The sequence below is a fragment of the Akebia trifoliata genome, chromosome 7 (assembly GCF_017979445.1).
Source record: "Akebia trifoliata isolate Shusen 1 chromosome 7, ASM1797944v1, whole genome shotgun sequence".
Classification (NCBI taxonomy): Eukaryota; Viridiplantae; Streptophyta; class Magnoliopsida; order Ranunculales; family Lardizabalaceae; genus Akebia; species Akebia trifoliata.
The window spans coordinates 27558404-27576442 of NC_141381.1; the positions used below are offsets into that span (position 1 = coordinate 27558404).

General features: G+C 37.4%; 1 protein-coding gene and 1 long non-coding RNA gene across 15 annotated transcripts in view; one reads left to right on the forward strand and one right to left on the reverse strand.

Moving 5' to 3' along the window:
- LOC147398717 (uncharacterized) overlaps positions 1–18039 on the forward strand; it is a 23575-nt gene continuing 5536 nt past the window's right edge. For 3 of the 13 annotated variants that reach the window (XR_015179983.1, XR_015179982.1, XR_015179984.1), the window contains exons 1-3: positions 1–138; positions 4371–4445; positions 13793–13867. This is a non-coding gene — a long non-coding RNA (uncharacterized LOC147398717). The other 10 variants (XR_015179994.1, XR_015179995.1, XR_015179993.1 and 7 more) reach the window with 9 other exon arrangements.
- The window catches only part of LOC147398718 (uncharacterized), a 19522-nt gene continuing 15504 nt past the window's right edge, over positions 14022–18039 (reverse strand). The window contains exons 2-4 of one of the 2 annotated variants that reach the window (XM_086447982.1): positions 16878–17010; positions 16683–16730; positions 14022–14567 (exon numbers count right to left, since the gene is read on the reverse strand). In XM_086447982.1, the coding sequence (XP_086304108.1) occupies positions 14223–14567; positions 16683–16730; positions 16878–17009 (525 nt within the window). In that variant the 5' untranslated portion in view covers position 17010 and the 3' untranslated portion in view covers positions 14022–14222. The remainder of the gene's footprint in view (positions 14568–16682; positions 16731–16877; positions 17011–18039) is intronic. The other variant, XM_086447983.1, reaches the window with a different exon arrangement.

The window sequence follows — 18039 nt, forward strand, 5'->3', positions numbered from 1 at the left end:
TTTAAAAACCATGGAGGTGCCCCTCTTTCTAGTTTCTAATTTCTAATAATATGAAACTGAAATTGAAATTCAAACTGAAACTTCACGGATCAAAAGCATCGAGAGCAGCAAAACAGATCGTAAAAATGGAGATTTCAGGTCAATCTCTGCAACTCTACCTTCGTCTCTTTCCATTTATAAATCCATCGTTTTGTTTTTGGTTTCGGTAATGGAGATTTCTATACCATTCTATAGTTTTCTTGAGAATCATTCATTTCTGTTTCGTTAGGGTTTTATCTTAGGTTCTAGGGTTTGACAGCTGCTTCTTTCCTATTTCAGTGCTATTAATTTTCGTTATCTTCACTGTTTTTTATGTTTTACTGTCTGAACAAGCTTGTGAGATTCAATGTTCTAGGGTTCTTCAATGCTTAAGATTATACAATATTATGCTTTTAGATATATATCTATATAGTAGAAGTCGGTTCATATTTGGAAATTTATCACTACAATTTCGCGGTCGAGCATCTTTACTGGTTTTGATTTGGGAGTGCTAAGAGTATAATCTATAATCGGTGAACTTAGTGGGATTCAAAACCTCCAGGAATTTTAGAAGCTTTCTCTAACTCTACACATGATCATGTTCAACGTGCTCTTGAAATTCAACTTGGGTGATTGGAGCCTTCGATTTAGTTTCAGAGTGCAGGATATTTTTTTTTCCTTTTTTTTTTCAAGCATTGTGTTGCTTCTGTTTTCTTTCTGCTATTGATTTCAGAGCAGATGCCACATTTTCTCTTCAATACTTCTAGGTGCTAATGTTCGTTAACGGTATGAGGTTTGTGAGTGATGGTACCTCAAACTAGTTTCAAAACCCACCTTCATCCGATGACCACTAACCATCTTACAACAATTATATAAACAAAGTCTTATTCCAAAGATTTGGAGAACCATCATCTCACTTGTCTATCTCAAAAAAAAAGGGGCACATTTTTCATTGTGATCTTGATCAGGTTTTGCCTTTGATATTTATTAAGTGTGATTTGAGGCTGTGATTGTCTTTTACAAGGCACATAGTTACAAGAATTCCATTGAACATATTACAACTGTTTACAATCTAGAAATAAATTCATCACACAATCTATATATATTGGTAGTTGTTGGATTTTAGTTGGTTTGTGTGGTGTTATACCTATCTTGAAATAGGTTATAGTCAGAATTGTGTTAGTGTGGTTATTATCCTAAACTTTTGATTTCATCAAATTTCTCATTTGTGCCATCATTGATCATAATTGTGCATGTCCAACTCCAAACAATCTCAACTTCCAAAATGGTTCTCTAAACTCCTTTAAAGACTAGCACCAATGTTGAAGGAACACGGGTCCTCAGGATCCTCTCTTTGCTTAAGAACACTCTATGATCCCACTATTGTTCGATCCTGTTTCTTCTTCCTAAGTAATACTGAATCTGTTAGGTTTTGCATTTTAATATCTAATGACTCATTCAATTCTGTTTCTATGCCTTGCTTGCGTTTTTATTTAATTGCTGTGATAGAGACGGTTGTCTACAAAACTACAAATGCCTCACATAGTTCAGTTGGTTTGACACATTGTGAAAAAACTTTGAGGTCATGGGTTCAAACCTCGGAGTTGGGATTGTCCAATATGTCTGAATTTTAAACTGTAGCTAATCGAGGTGAATTAACCTTTTAGACTATCTACGTTGATAATTAATTATAGATCTATGTTCATAAGAGGCTTTGGATTAGAGGATTAGAATTGTTTGGGTGGTGTGCATATGGAGATGATGAGTCATGTACCCAGCCCCACTTGTAAGAGATCCAAATAGGTTCAAACAAAGTCCGAACTTGGTTTTTATGAGTTTGAGATTTGCTTAAGGTCCTTACTGTTCATTTATAACTTTGAAAGTCTAAAACACTTGATAACTTGTTCCCTTCCCACACCAACCAAGACTCACTTGACCTGTTTTGAGTCCTTTGTTATCATATTTCAATGCTAGGCCTTAATCTCATGTTCTTAGAGTAAAACTTATGGCATAGATCACAATGAATGGCAAAAGTATAGCATATAATTCGTATTGTAGTGTATTGAGTATATTCTTGATTACAATGCAATGGGTATAGAAAGAGATCCAAAAGAAGAGATTGAAAGAGATTCAAAATGAGAGGTAGACAGCTTGCTTATGAAAGCTGCTACTAGGAAACCAACGTAACTTTTATTTTACAATTGTCCAATCTCTTTATTCTTCTCTATTGCTGGTTGCTGGTGATTTTACTGCATGTTGATTCAATTATTTGACTTACGCGAAAGTAATTCAATATTCTTATTTGAGAAACCCGTTTTTATCTTTTCTTTTCAATTTGATTGATTTGTAAGCCCTATACACTTGGTTGATTAAACCAATTTCAATGAGAGGATACATCCATTGGAAACAAGATTTTCTTTTCTTTTCTTTCTTACTTTTTTAATTATAAAAAGCATTTTGTGCCATCAAAATGCTATACCTTTTATCTTGTAAAACATAATATTAAGGATCCTGGAACCTTGATTAGCTATGCTGAATTTCGTAGATACTAGTTTCTCTTCCCCCCCTTTTTTCTTGAAAGTTCGATGCATTTCCTTCTTTTTTCTTATTAATTTTATGACACCAATACACCCACAACCAATAGTCACTTGACCCTTTGGAAAAGATTCAAATTAGTAGGTTATAGTTCCTATAAATATATTACCTACCAATAATAGTAATAAAAAAATTACTCATTTAGCGTACTGAAGCAATATTTGATTTTCCCTATAACACCAGCACACCGTGTTCTTAGTTCTTATGAGTCAATCTTACCAATATTTGATTTTCCTTAATTCAATATTCATATTTTTCATGGGTTACTTGTTTTGATGAAGCTTCCTTTTTTTTTTTCCTTTTGATATCCTTGTTTCCCTTTTTCTTTTCATTTTTTCCTTAATGTTTTTTTTGTTGTGTATGCTGTAATCTCACGTGATTACTCGTAATTTCTTGGAAGGTTGTTATGGACTTTGCACCCATTTTCATGTTCTTATGTGGTTCTGATTGTTATTTTATCATGACATTAATTGGCCAACAAAATTAGTTCATTACAAATAACTCCTTGTAAATCACTAGGCATACAATGTTGGTCCCAAAACTACTAACCTTTTTGTTCATAAAGCAAAATGATAATAAATGCATTTTGGTTTTCAGAAACAATAAGCAAACATACAAGTACATACATGTATAAAATAGCTATAATTAGTTGTGACTAGGGGTGCACATGGTTCGAATTGGTTCGGATTTTGGCAAATTGGAACTAAACCAAACATGATTGGTTTTACAAATTCGAAACCGAACCAATCCAAACCAACCTTGGTTCGGATCGGTTCTCGGTTCTCATACTTTCAAAATAGAAAAACTAATATTTTTTTTCTTTCAAAAGAGGAACCCTTTGGATCAGATAATAAATTATGCCTATTTATAAAATGAAAATGATTTTATGATTAAATTCTGACTGAAATCTATATAAATTGAAAATTAGAGGAAGCTCAATGAGACTAAAAAAAAATATTACAATTTTAAAATTGGTATTTTGGATGGATTAGTGAGGAAACTAATTCATAAATGGTAGATTAACGAATCCAAGCCTATGTTAGTATGGTATATTTCATCTAACAAACACGGTATAAAGGTTCTCGTAAAAAAACAAGGAATCAAACTCTTTGAAAAAGTTTTTCTATAGATGGGTTGATTCATTTGAGAGTTGAGAGAGAGATTTGTGTACATTTTTTTATGAGTTTTTGTTAGAAAAAAATAGAGGAGATAAAGTTGAAGACTTTGATGAGTTACCTCTTCGTAACATATACACATATATATATATATATATATATATATATATATTATAATAGATACTTTGGATTAGTTCGGTTCTCGGATTGGTTCGGTTCTATTATACCCCTAATCCGGAACTGAACCAAATGAATCGGATTTTTTTATGTACAATTCATACCCGAACCAAATCATGCTCAATCCGATCCAAAAGGCTTCGGATTGGTTCGGTTCTCGGATTTACCCAATCCAATGTGCACCCCTAGTTGTGACATATTGAAAGTATCAAGTACAATTACAAGTTTTACAATCCTAGTTAGAGAACTTTATTTATGAAACCGACAGTTGCTAAAACATGTTTATCTCCCCAAAATATAAAACCCTTAAGAAACTATTACATAATCTTAAAAAATTTGGTTCGGGGGGCTTCACCCCGACAATTCAATGTACCGCCAACAGAATACAAGACATTTACACAACAATTGTCACTTGAAGCTTATCTTTTTTTTTTTACTCTTCTTTCTTTAACTGCCTTTGTCCAGATGGGGGATGCAGAAAACCAATATGCAAGCTCTACAAACCTGATTAACCAGAGGGGAAATGGCCTAGCATTTCAGGTATTGGTGAAGAAGAATTTTAGAAAGGGAAAAGTTTTCAAGTCTCATAATGAGAGCTTGATATATATTTATAATCCATAATAATAGAATGGACATAAATGCTCTTACATAGAAAGAATATAAATAAACTAATGAAAATAAAACTAGAACTAACTATCTTAGTATTTCCAATACTCCCCCTCAAGCTGGCGTAAATATATCAACTAGGCCCAGCTTGGCAAGATGAGAGTTTGTGACAGAAGATCCAACAGACTTTGTAAGCATATCGGCCAGTTGATCTGAAGAAGGAACAAAGATTGTCTTAAGTACACCAGATCGAATTTTCTCCCTGAGAAAGTGAACATCAACCTCGATGTGCTTAGTTCTTTCGTGGAGGACTGAGTCAGATGCAAGCATGATAGCAGACTTGTTGTCACAGACCAGCGAGGAGGAATCATCAGTAGGAAATCCTAACTCTGTTAATAAAGATCGAAGCCAAAGAAGCTCACATGTGCCAAGGGCCATAGCACGATACTCTGCTTCAACAGAGGAACGAGAAACCACACTCTGTTTTTTACTTTTCCACGAAATAAGATTACCACCATAGAAGGTATAAAAATCAGATGTAGATCTCCTATCTGTAAGAGAACCCGCATAATCAGCATCAATGAAACATGACAGATGTGGCTGAGCAGTAGAATAAAATAAGCCTAGATCAGGACGAGACTTCAAGTAGCGAAGAATACGATACACGGCATCGAGATGAGAGGTACGCGGAGCATGCATAAACTGACTGACTACACTAACTGCGAAGGTCAAATACGGTCTAGTGTTAGTCAGATAAATCAAACGGCCTACGAGTCTCTGGTAAGATGAAGGATCAGATAAAAGTTCCCCAGATTTAGCATGAAAACGATAATTCTAATCCATTGGGGTAGAGGCAGGACGACAACCAAGCATACCAGTGTCCTGAAGAAGATCCAATGTGTATTTACGTTGAGATAACGAAATACCATGCCGTAAACGGGCTACCTCTAATCCTAAAAAGTACTTTAGGGAACCTAAGTCTTTAACCTCAAAGGTACTGTCCAATTGTCTTTTAACTTTGTCAATCTATTATGTATCATTTCCAGTTACTATAATATCATCCACATAAACCTAGACAATGGTATTGCGGCCATCTATTCCTCGTCGAGTAAAGTAAGTATGGTCAGAGTGGCATCTGAAAAATCCCATAGATAGAATGACCTCAGAGAAATGTTGGAACCAAGCTCGCGGAGATTGCTTCAGACCATACAGAGATTTGAGGAGGCGACATACTTTCCCAGAATACTCCCCCTGAGGACGAAACCCAAGAGGGGGGTCCATATAAATAACCTCTGTCAGATCACCATTTAGAAATACATTTTTCACATCAAGTTGGTGAAGAGGCCATGAATGACAGGCCGCTAAAGAGATAAGTAACCGGACAGTAGATAGTTTGGCTACAGGGGCAAATGTGGCTCCAAAGTCCTTTCCCGGAGTTTGCGTAAATCCCTTAGCGACAAGTCGAGCCTTGTAACGATCAACAGTACCATCTGTGAGATACTTGACTGTGAAAACCCATTTACAACCAACAGTCCGCTCCCCAGAAGGAAGTGAAACAAGATCCCAGGTGTGGTTCTTCTGCAATGCATCCATCTCAGTAGTTATAGCTCTAGTCCACATAGGATCACGTAAAGTCTCAGATACAGACCGAGGAACCCGAATAGAGTCTGTGGTGGTAAGATAGGTTCGATAGGTTCGATAGGAAGGAAAAAGACCCTGATAAGAAACAAACTGGGCGATAGGGTGATCAGTAACACACCCTCGCTTACCTTTGTGAAGTGCAATAGAAGTGAGAGTCAGAAATAGAAGGAATAGGCGTAAATGTAGAAGGGGATATACCTGAGTCCAAGGAGGAGGTTGGCAAAGTTTGAGAGGGGGGAGGGCGACGAGGTAAACTTGCAGTGGCGGCGGTGAAGATGAAGACGGAGAGAAAACTGGAGAGGGTAGCACTATTGGAGAAGAATCCTGCAAAGTAGAAGAGTCCTGCAAAGAAGATGAAGTACGAAATTATGGAACATTTTCAAAAAAAGTGACATCCAGGGAATGAATAATACAATGAGAGAGGGGATCATAATAGCGATACCCCTTTGACATGGAAGAGTAACCCAAGAAGACACAACGGGTAGTCTTGTCATCTAGTTTGGTGCAATGAGTAGTTCTATCCTGAACAAAGCAAGTACACTCAAAAACTCTAGGTGTAATTGGGAAGAGAGTGCTATCAGGTCGAAAAACATGAAGAGGCACCCGTCCTCCTAAAGTGCGACTTGGAACACGATTCAGGAGGAAAGTAGCAGTAAGAACTGCCATATTCCAATATGACTTGGGGACATGCATCCCTCGCAGGAGGCAACGAACGGTGTTCATGAGGTGGCGATTCTTACGTTCCGCCACCTCGTTTTGCTCAGGAGTGTATGGACAAGTTAACTGATGAAGCATACCATGCTCATGGAGATGGGAGCGAATCCCGGCAGAAATATATTCCCCACCATTATCTGTTCTAAGAGCTTTAACGGTAATGTTGTATGGAGTTTGAATCATTTTAAGGAAATTAACAAAAATAGGTAGGACCTTAGAGCGAGAACGCATTAAATAAACCCAAGTACAACGAGAATAGTCATCAATAAAAGTAACATAATATCTATGACCATTAAACGCAGTAACAGGGGAAGGTCCCCCCACATCAGAATGAACTAAATCAAAAATAGCATTAATTCTATGCATGCGAGGAATATAAGAAGTACGAGTGTGTTTAGAAAGCTCACACACAGAGCACTGAAATTTATGTCCACTACAAGATTGTTTTAAAGTAGGAAATAATGAACATAAGTGCTGAAAATGAGCATGTCCTAAGCGAGCATGTCATAAGTCTAAAGTCTTAAAAGAAAAAGTATGAGTTCCAGTGAGTGGGAGCACGGAAGCGGGGACGGCAGTGGGTGGAGCGTCAAACAGGTACAACCCATCCCTCTCATATCCCTTGCCAAAAGTCCTCCTCGAAGTCAGGTCCTGAAAGACACAGTGAGTAGGAAAAAACGTTACAGAACAATTAAGCGATTTTGTAATGCTATTCACAGACATAAGGTTAAGAGATAAGTGTGGAACATGGAGAACAGAATCAAGAAAAAAACCAGGGGATAGGGATATAGTACCCTTACTGTGAACAGGGGTAAGGGACCCATCAGCAAGGCGAACCTCCTTATGAGTAGGAGGAAAAATAGAAGAAATAAAATGAGTGGACTCACCGGTCATGTGATCAGAGGCACCAGAATCAATGACCCAGGTCAGAGGAGCAGAGCCAGATTGAGTGGCATGAAATGCAGAAGAAGTACCTGGAGGAGTGATAACAGATGCGACTGTCGAGGATGAGGGAGTCTGAGCCTGGAGCTGATCTCGTACAATAGCTGAAATCTGTGTTTGAAGATGTTGCAAATCAATAGTACCAAGAGAAGCATGATCAATTGAGGTAGATTCCACAATAGCAGCACGGAGCTGACCCCCAGAAGATCTCAACAGGTGAGGATAGAGCTGAAAGCAACGGGTCTTTTCATGATCAATTTTCCCACAATGACTACACGTAAGGCCACTTCCTTTACCACGCCCATGGCTCCTACGGCCTCGATTTCCAGATCCTTGAGTACGGGAGTTAGAAAAATCCGAATTAGTCGCAAGAGCCATCTGATCTGTAACGGGAGTAGAGATAATGACAGAAGACTGAGTCTGAGAGGGAACAACACGACGACGACGCTCATCGTTATCAATAGTCGCGAATGTCTCAAATAAGGAAGGTAGAGGAGTGGTATTAAGGATTTGGATCCGCAGTGCCTTAAACTCAGGGCGTAAACCCATGAGGAACTGGTATGTCTGATGTCGAGCAATCCTCTTGACCACATACCCAGCTGCCTCTGTAGATAACTCAGCCATAGACTCATAGTGTGAGAGCTCCTCCCAACGGGATTGAAGAAATCCAAAATAATCTGCAACACTCTGATTTCCTTGGGTAGCCTGAGCAATATCTCGGGACAGTTCATAAATCCTCGAGTCATTGCGAGCATGTGCATATGTCTGAGTGAGAGCTGACCACAAAGAGGATACGGTCTCATGATACATAAACATAGTGTAAATGCGTTGCTCCATGGAATTAAATAGCCATCCAAGAATGGTGCAATTATCGATTTCCCATTGTTTAGATTTGGGATCAGTTAAGGGTGGTTTAGGAATAACGCCTGACAACCAACCATATTTTCCTCTATTACCCAAATAAAGGCGCACAAATCGAGATCAACTCTGAAAATTATGACCATCTAGTGGGGCATTGGTTATACGCTGAACTGAGAAATTGGTCCCAAGATTTGTGGTAGAGTCCTTAGGCTCGTGAGTCGTCATTGCACACTATGAATAGGAAGAAAAGTTTGGATTGAAGGGAGATCTCCCGTATTAGTCTTGTCTAACGCTAGATAATCCTACTGATTATTGTTAGCAATACCAAAAATAACCTCTACTGCTGTCGTGAAGATGAACCAACCAAAGTAGAGATGTCGTAGGTTACAGAAACAACCTTAGAAGTGTTGTAGGGCTGATCACCAATTACCCAACAACTGTGTGCTGCTGTCGTAAGTCGTGTAGAACCAGATAGGAACCAATAGACTGATTGTAAGTGAGATTCAGACCTGTGGAGGTCTGCTGCTGCGGTCGCAAGTTACTCTAAAAGTATGTAAATCGAATCTCAACACAGATAGAGACCTACTGCTGCTGTGGATCAGGTCGCAGGTAAGGTTTGGGCCTGTAGATCTGATCGCAGGTGAGTTTTAGGCTTGGAAACCTGATCGCAGGTGAGGTGGAGGCGTGTAGATCTGATCGCAGGTCACTTTAGGCCTTGAAACCTGATCGTAGGTGAGGTTGAGGCTTGTAGATCTGATCGTAGGTGAATTTTAGGCCTGGAAACCTGATCGCAGGTGAGATAAAGGCTTGTAGATCTGATCGTAGGTCACTTTAGGTTTGTAAATCTGATCGTAGGTGAGGTTGAGGCCTGGAGAGAGCTACTGCTGCTGTCGCAGGGCAGTATAGAGCAAGTAGATCTGATCGGTAGTGAGATTCAGATCTATTGTTGCTGTCGCAGAGAATAATATAGACTTAGAAGCTGTTCGGAAGTCAGATTCAAACCTATAGTGTATCTGCTACTGCTGTCGAAGAGAAGAATAGGAACCTGAAGGCTGATCGCAGCACCAATGGAGCTGATTAAACGATTGATAGCCAAGAGAAACCTTATCGAAAGGTTTAAAAAAAAAAATTATTTTTCACAGCGCAAATCTCTATTGCAGCATGTGAAGGATCAATAAATTCTTTATCGCAACATGCGATTAAGAAAACATGAATCAAAGAAGAAAAGAGCCCCCAGAGGGGATAGAGATCGTATTAGGGTTTCTTTTTCTTTTAGCTCTGATACCAAGAAGAATTTTAGAAAGGGAAAAGTTTTCAAGTCTCATAATGAGAGCTTGGAATATATTTATAATCCATAATAATAGAATGGACATAAATGCCCTTACATAGAAAGAATATAAATAAATTAATGAAAATAAAACTAGAACTAACTATCCTAGTATTTCCAATAGGTGAATCCTGAAGCAAAGCTTCTACTTGTATAATTTCATTATTTTTGCTTGGTTTGGAGTTGGTGAAAATTTTAATGACTAATCAACTACAAATACCATATTTCCATTAAAATACTTCTTCTGATAAAGTAAACTTATTTAAACACCCCCAAACTTTTAACCCCTGTAGACTAGTATACGGGCTGCAGACTAGTATACTTAAAACACATTCAATACTATAACATCAGCACTATAGAATATTTATCCCAACTTGAGAAAAGTGAGAGCTACTGCGAAGACATAGGCCAGTATGGCCATAATGATAGCAAGTCCGATGGTGGATTTGATGATAACATTGTGTAGCAGGTTGGTTTCCATGATATAGGTCACCGTCGCCCCTACGACTGCACAAGCAAAAGTTGCAGACAGTGATATGGTGCAAGCTATGTAGAGAATCTTCATTGTTCCAGCGCTTACATGGCTGATGCTCATTTGCAATAGACCAAATGTTCCAGCTGTAGCTAACATAATAATCTCAAAAGCTACTTTAAGCACCCTCCTCTTCGATAATTGAACTACAGTCCCTCGAGCTTCAACTGGTTCAACCTGGAGGGTATCTCACACATTAGTTTCCATTACTCACATTAATCATGACTTAAAACAATTTAAAGGGATATGCAGATGTTAGCCTCTCCCACAATCATGTTAATTCTCCATAAATATCCTTAAAAAAATCGTGTTAGTTTGTCTTTTTAAAAAGTATATCACGCTTTTTGAAGAGTATTTATGGAGAAAATGTTTGTAAAAGAGACCAACACCCCAATGAAGGCTTGGACATTATCATTTCTTCTATTTGGAATGCCCAAAACATCACATTTCCTATTGTGCAAGGATTTTGTTAGGAATTTTCTCATCTTAAACAACATTTGAAGCTCTCCATCACACATACCACTAAATATAGGAGGACAAAATAAATGGGGATGTTGATGTTTCAGAAGCATAGATTAATAATATCTTGCCAATATTAAATATAGCATGGTGTCTTCATCTCTTTTGCACTTTGTTACTTGTTTCCTGATACATTTTTTCTTTCATATTTTCAATTGAAGTGCCAACTTAGTTAAGTGGTAAGACGTGTGGAGTGTTGTTCCCACGTCCTAGGTTCAAACCCCCTTGAACCCAACTTCATTTAATAACCCTTAACCCTATACCTATAAAAAAAAAGAATCCCTAAGAGCATACTCTTGTAAGTCTTCAACATTGGCCTACGTCAACATTGTCCGACAAAGTGGGGGCCAAATCTTGTTTGCTGGTGAGCCATCCTTGACCAAGCAAGGAGATGACAGGGATGCTGTGAATGATGGGGCATCTTCCTTGAAAGATGGAGGTCCAACCTTGCTGATTGGAGAGTCCTCGTTAGCCAAGTCAGGTGCAGAAGTTCTTAGCTAAATTCCGTGGGTTATATTATGGTGTGTGTGGCTTGCAAGGAACACTGCTGTGTTTGAAGCTCAAAGTCCGTTGAGTCAAGAGGTTATAAGTCATGTGACGAAGTGGATTATAGAGCTTGATAAAAAATCTGCTTTCAAATCCAAATGTCTGGTTGAGGAGAGTAGAAGACTGACTCAGCTGGGGTTGTTTTCGAAGCCCTGTAAACCGATTAAACTGCTACCAATTTGTTGGTTACCTCCCCCTTGAAGTTGGTTAAAAATAAATGTTGATGGAACTTATAGAGGAAACGCAGGTTTGGCCAGGGATCCTTTGAGAGCTTAAAGGCAACTTGATCAAAGAAGGTTACTGGTTTTTTGGCAACACCACAAATAATGAAGCTAAATGTAGAGCTTTGGCAATGGCTTTGGAGCTTTTTGATCTCTCAGATTTTAGAGTCCTAATGGAAATGGATTCTAAGATTTAGTTGATGGTCTCAAAGGTAATAGATTTACCCTGGTCATTTAGTCCTTGGATACGTATAACTCAAGGTCATTTCGATAGGATTACTTTGAGGCCTCTCATGCATTCAGAGAAGGAAACACAGCAGCCGAAGCTTTTGTGAACGCAGAGAGTTTTTGATAGCAATGTAGCCCTCCCTTTAGCGTATTGAAGCAATATTTGATTTTCCCTATAACACCAGCACACTGTGTTCTTAGTTCTTATGAGTCAATCTTACCAATATTTGATTTTCCTTAATTCAATATTCATATTTTTCATGGGTTACTTGTTCTGATGAAGCTGCCTTTTTTTTTTTTCCTTTCGATATCCTTGTTTCCCTTTTTCTTTTCATTTTTTCCTTAATGTTTTTTTTGTTGTGTATGCTTTAATCTTACGTGATTACTCGTAATTTCTTGGACGGTTGTTATGGACTTTGCACCCATTTTCATGTTCTTATGTGGTTCTGATTGTTATTTTATCATGACATTAATTGGCCAACAAAATTAATTCATTACAAATAACTCCTTGTAAATCACTAGGCATACAATGTTGGTCCCAAAACTACTAACCTTTTTGTTCATAAAGCAAAATGATAATAAATGCATTTTGGTTTTCAGAAACAATAAGCAAACATACAAGTACATACATGTATAAAATAGCTATAATTAGTTGTGACTAGGGGTGCACATGGTTTGGATTTTGGTAAAATTGGAACCGAACCAAACATGATCGGTTTTACAAATTTGGAACCGAACCAATCCAAACCAACCTTGGTTCGGATCGATTCTCGGTTCTCATACTTTCAAAATAGAAAAACTAATATTTTTTTCTTTCAAAAGAGGAACCCTTTGGATCAGATAATAAATAATGCCTATTTATAAAATGAAAATGATTTTATGATTAAATTTTGATTGAAATCTATATAAATTGAAAATTAGAGGAAGCTCAATGAGACTAAAAAAAAAAAATTACAATATTAAAATTGGTATTTTGGATGGATTAGTGAGGAAACTAATCCATAAATGGTAGATTAACAAATCCAAGCCTATGTTCGTATAGTATATTTCATCTAACAAACACGGTATAAAAGTTCTCGTAAAAAATAAGGAATCAAACTCTTTGAAAAAGTTTTTCCATAGATGGGTTGATTCATTTGAGAGTTGAGAGAGAGATTTGTGTACATTTTTTTATGAGTTTTTGTTAGAAAAAAATAGAGGAGATAAAGTTGAAGACTTTGATGAGTTACCTCTTCGTAACATACACACACACACACACACATATATATATATATATATTATAATAGATACTTTGGATTAGTTCAGTTCTCGGATTGGTTCGGTTCTATTATACCCCTAATCCGGAACCGAACCAAATGAATCGGATTTTTTTATGTACAATTCGTACCCGAACCAAATCATGCTCAATCCGATCCAAAAGGCTTCGGATTGGTTCGGTTCTCGGATTTACCCAATCCAATGTGCACCCCTAGTTGTGACATATTGGAAGTATCAAGAACAATTACAAGTTTTACAATCCTAGTTAGAGAACTCTATTTATGAAACCGACAGTTGCTAAAACATGTTTATCTCCCCAAAATGTAAAACCCTTAAGAAATTATTACATAATCTTAAAAAAATTGGTTGGGGGGGGGCTTCACCCCCACAACTCAATGTACCGCCAACAGAATACAAGACATTTACACAACAATTGTCACTTGAAGCTTATCTGTTTTGTTTTTTTACTCTTCTTTCTTTAACTGCCTTTGTCCAGATGGGGGATGCAGAAAACCAATATGCAAGCTCTACAAACCTGATTAACCAGAGGGGAAATGGCCTAGCATTTCAGGTATTGGTGAATCCTGAAGCAAAGCTTCTACTTGTATAATTTCATTATTTTTGCTTGGTTTGGAGATGGTGAAAATTTTAATGACTAATCAACTACAAATACCATATTTCCATTAAAATACTTCTTCTGATAAAAGTAAACTTATTAATCACCACAAAAGTAAACTTATTTAAACACCCACAAACAATTAACACAAGTAGACTTATTTAAACACCCACAAACAATTAACAAAAGTAGACTTAAGTAAACTTATTTAAACACCCCCAAACTTTTAACCCCTGTAGACTAGTATATGGGCTGCAGTCTAGTATACTCAAAACACATTCAATGCTATAACATCAGCACTATAGAATATTTATCCCAACTTGAGAAGAGTGAGCGCTACTGCGAAGACATGGGCCAGTATGGCCATAATGATAGCAAGTCCGATGGTGGATTTGATGATAACATTGTGTAGCAGGTTGGGTTCCATGATATAGTTCACCGTCGCCTCTACGACTGCACAAGCAAAAGTTGCAGACAGTGACATGGTGCAAGCTATGTAGAGAATCTTCGTTGTTCCAGCGCTTGCATGGCTGATGCTCATTTGCAATAGACCAAATGTTCCAGCTGTAGCTAACATAATAATCTCAAAAGCTACTTTAAGCACCCTCCTCTTCGATAATTGAACTACAGTCCCTCGAGCTTCAACTGGTTCAACCTGGAGGGTATCTCACACATTAGTTTCCATTACTCACATTAATCATGACTTAAAACAATTTAAAGGGATATGCCGATGTTAGCCTCCCCCACAATCATGTTAATTCTCCATAAATATCCTTAAAAAAATCGTGTTAGTTTGTCTTTTTAAAAAGTATATCACGCTTTTTGAAGAGTATTTATGGAGAAAATGTTTGTAAAAGAGACCAACACCCCAATGAAGGCTTGGACATTATCATTTCTTCTATTTGGAATGCCCACAACATCACATTTCCTATTGTGGAAGGATTCTGTTAGGAATTTTCTCATCTTAAACAACATTTGAAGCTCTCCATCACACATACCACTAAATATAGGAGGACAAAATAAATGGGGATGTTGATGTTTCAGAAGCATAGATTAATAATATCTTGCCAATATTAAATATAGCATGGTGTCTTCATCTCTTTTGCACTTTGTTACTTGTTTCCTGATACATTTTTTCTTTCATATTTTCAATTGAAGTGCCAACTTAGTTAAGTGGTAAGACGTTTGGAGTGTTGCTCCCACGTCCTAGGTTCAAACCCCCTTAAACCCAACTTCATTTAATAACCCTTAACCCTATACCTATAAATAAAAAAAAAGAATCCCTAAGAGCATACTCTCATATGTCTTCAACATTGGCCTACGTCAACATTGGCCAACAAAGTGGGGGCCAAATCTTGTTTGCTGGTGAGCCATCCTTGACCAAGCAAGGAGATGACATAGATGCCGTGAATGATGGAGCATCTTCCTTGAAAGATGGAGGTCCAACCTTGCTGATTGGAGAGCCCTCATTAGCCAAGTCAGGTGCAGAAGTTCTTAGCTAAATTCCGTGGGTTATATTATGGTGTGTGTGGCTTGCAAGGAACGTTGCTGTGTTTGAGGCTCAAAGTCCATTGAGTCAAGAGGTTATAAGTCATGTGACGAAGTGGATTATGGAGCTTGATAAAAAATCTGCTTTCAAATCCAAATGTCTGGTTGAGGAGAGTAGAAGACTGACTCAGCTGGGGTTGTTTTCGAAGCCCTGTAAACCGATTAAACTGCTACCAATTTGTTGGTTACCTCCCCCTCGAAGTTGGTTAAAAATAAATTGGTTTTTTGGCAACACCACAAATAATGAAGCTAAATGTAGAGCTTTGGCAATGGCTTTGGAGCTTTTTGATCTCTCAGATTTTAGAGTCCTAATGGAAATGGATTCTAAGATTTAGTTGATGGTCTCAAAGGTAATAGATTACCCTGGTCATTTAGTCCTTGGATACGCATAACTCAAGGTCATTTCGATAGGATTACTTTAAGGCTTCAGCATGCATTCAGAGAAGGAAACACAGCAGCCGAAGCTTTTGTGAACGCAGAGAGTTTTGATAGCAATGTAGCCCTCCCTTAGACAGCTAAGAGTTGTCAAATGGGTGATAGGCTCTCTCCTGTTGACCCGGGCTGTAAGATAATTGGGATAAATCCCGCTTTATGTAAGTTTCTTTCATTAATACAATCTCACTTACTTGGCAAAAAAATAAAACTATTCATGAAGAATATAAAGGTTAGGGTGTATATAAACTCCACCAACTTCAATCAATCATGCTTTAAATGCAATTTCCTATACTAAGAATGATATGCTGATAAATGCAACAACAATGAGAGAGAACTAGATCCCAAGGATCAAGAGAGGATGACATCATAGAACGTGACTATTATCGAGTGATGCCATTCTAATTATATTAAAAAAAAAAAAATGTGGAAGCAACGTACGAACGATTGGTTACTAAAGTGTTCAAAGAAATTCTTGGAAGAATTAATTATGGTAATCTGCATTAAGTACATGCCTGCCAAGAGTCATAGTCAGGAAAATAACCTATCGGATCAGAAGGATACATTTTATTCTCTAAGGAAATTCAATATGTAGATTAATCCTGTGCAAAGTTAAAGTTTTTAAGTTTTGATAGAAATGTCATCTCCAATGATTCAACGAGTTTTCTAGTAAGGAGCTCTCAGTAGTTTTTAGAAAAACAGAGTTTCATTTATCAGTGTTAATATTGGCATATGCATGTTTAGGGTAATGAAACACATAACTTAATTTGTCCTTGTGCTGAAGACTTACCCGTGAAGCAACTACCTCCGATGTTGCAGCCTCAATGTCATAATTTATCTGAATGGTTAAAAAGAAATATGTTTAATTAAGGGTAAAATTTCCATTTCGTAAGCTGAATATGATGGAATTTCAATCTTGGATAATTGTTCATTTTAATTCCCAAAATATGAACAGCTAGATCGCAGGTTTTCAGAGCTAGCTTACCTGTGGATTCTCATGATGCTGGTGGTCACCTCGAACTCGAAATACATTATTCACCAAGGAGCCGTAGCACCACATCATAAACCATTTGATTTTTGCAAGACCATTTGCTAGAGGAACATAAAGCAAGTCCATCCTGCCACCCAACATAATAACACATAGGTTGTTAATTAAGGAGGCCAATGAGAAGGTTCCCTCTACTTTTGGTGTTAACAACAAACTGGTTTTTTTTTTTTTGTGTGTACAGATATCACACCCAATTGGAAAATTTGGCTCCAACATTTAGAAAGAAAATTTTAGTCAGTTTTGAGAAAGAAAGGAAAAATTATATAATGCAAGATAAGCTAATCTATGCTTTTCTTTCTAAATGCCCAATAATTTTATTCAATAACTTAATAATATATAGTTACTAAAATTTTCTTTTAATCTAAATGCCTCCTCACCTTAATAAAAGATTTTACAACCAATTTGAGCTAGCTCGCAAAGTTAGAGAAGGGCAAAAAAATTTTCAAATTGTTAAATCTAGAGTTAGACTAAACTAGATTAATTTGAAAAGATGCATGAATTTGAGACTGTATTTATAACCAAAGTTACCCAATCACCTCTCGCCACGTACCTGAAAAAAATAACCAATCACCTCCCGCCACGTACCTGAAAAAAATACCCAATCACCTTTCGCCACGTACCTGAAAAAAATAACCAATCACCTCTCGCCACGTACCTGAAAAAAATACCCAATCACCTCTCGCCACGTACCAGGTTACTGCTTAACTTTGGTTTTAAATACAGTCTCATATCGGTAGCAAAGGGGATGAAAGACAGAGAGATTGAGAGGTAGTAGATAGTAGAGAGAAGCTCTTCTTCTTTCTTACAAGCTCGTAATATCTGTAGTATCGCTTTTACATCTTCATAGCTGCTTGAAGGCATCCTCAAAACAGAGCGTAAGTATCTCAGTAGTGGTATAAACTATCGAACCCCCGACACCATGTCTCGTGCGACTCAATAGTGGTATAAACTCTACCTATCTCTGTTGATGAGCTTCAAAGAGCTAAACACGAAGCCAGTGCTAACAATCAATCAGAAAAACCAATCCAAGGTAATGAAGGATTAATTAATGTCTAATCTCTTATGTTCTGTGTAGATGTTAATTATATTTAGGATAAGC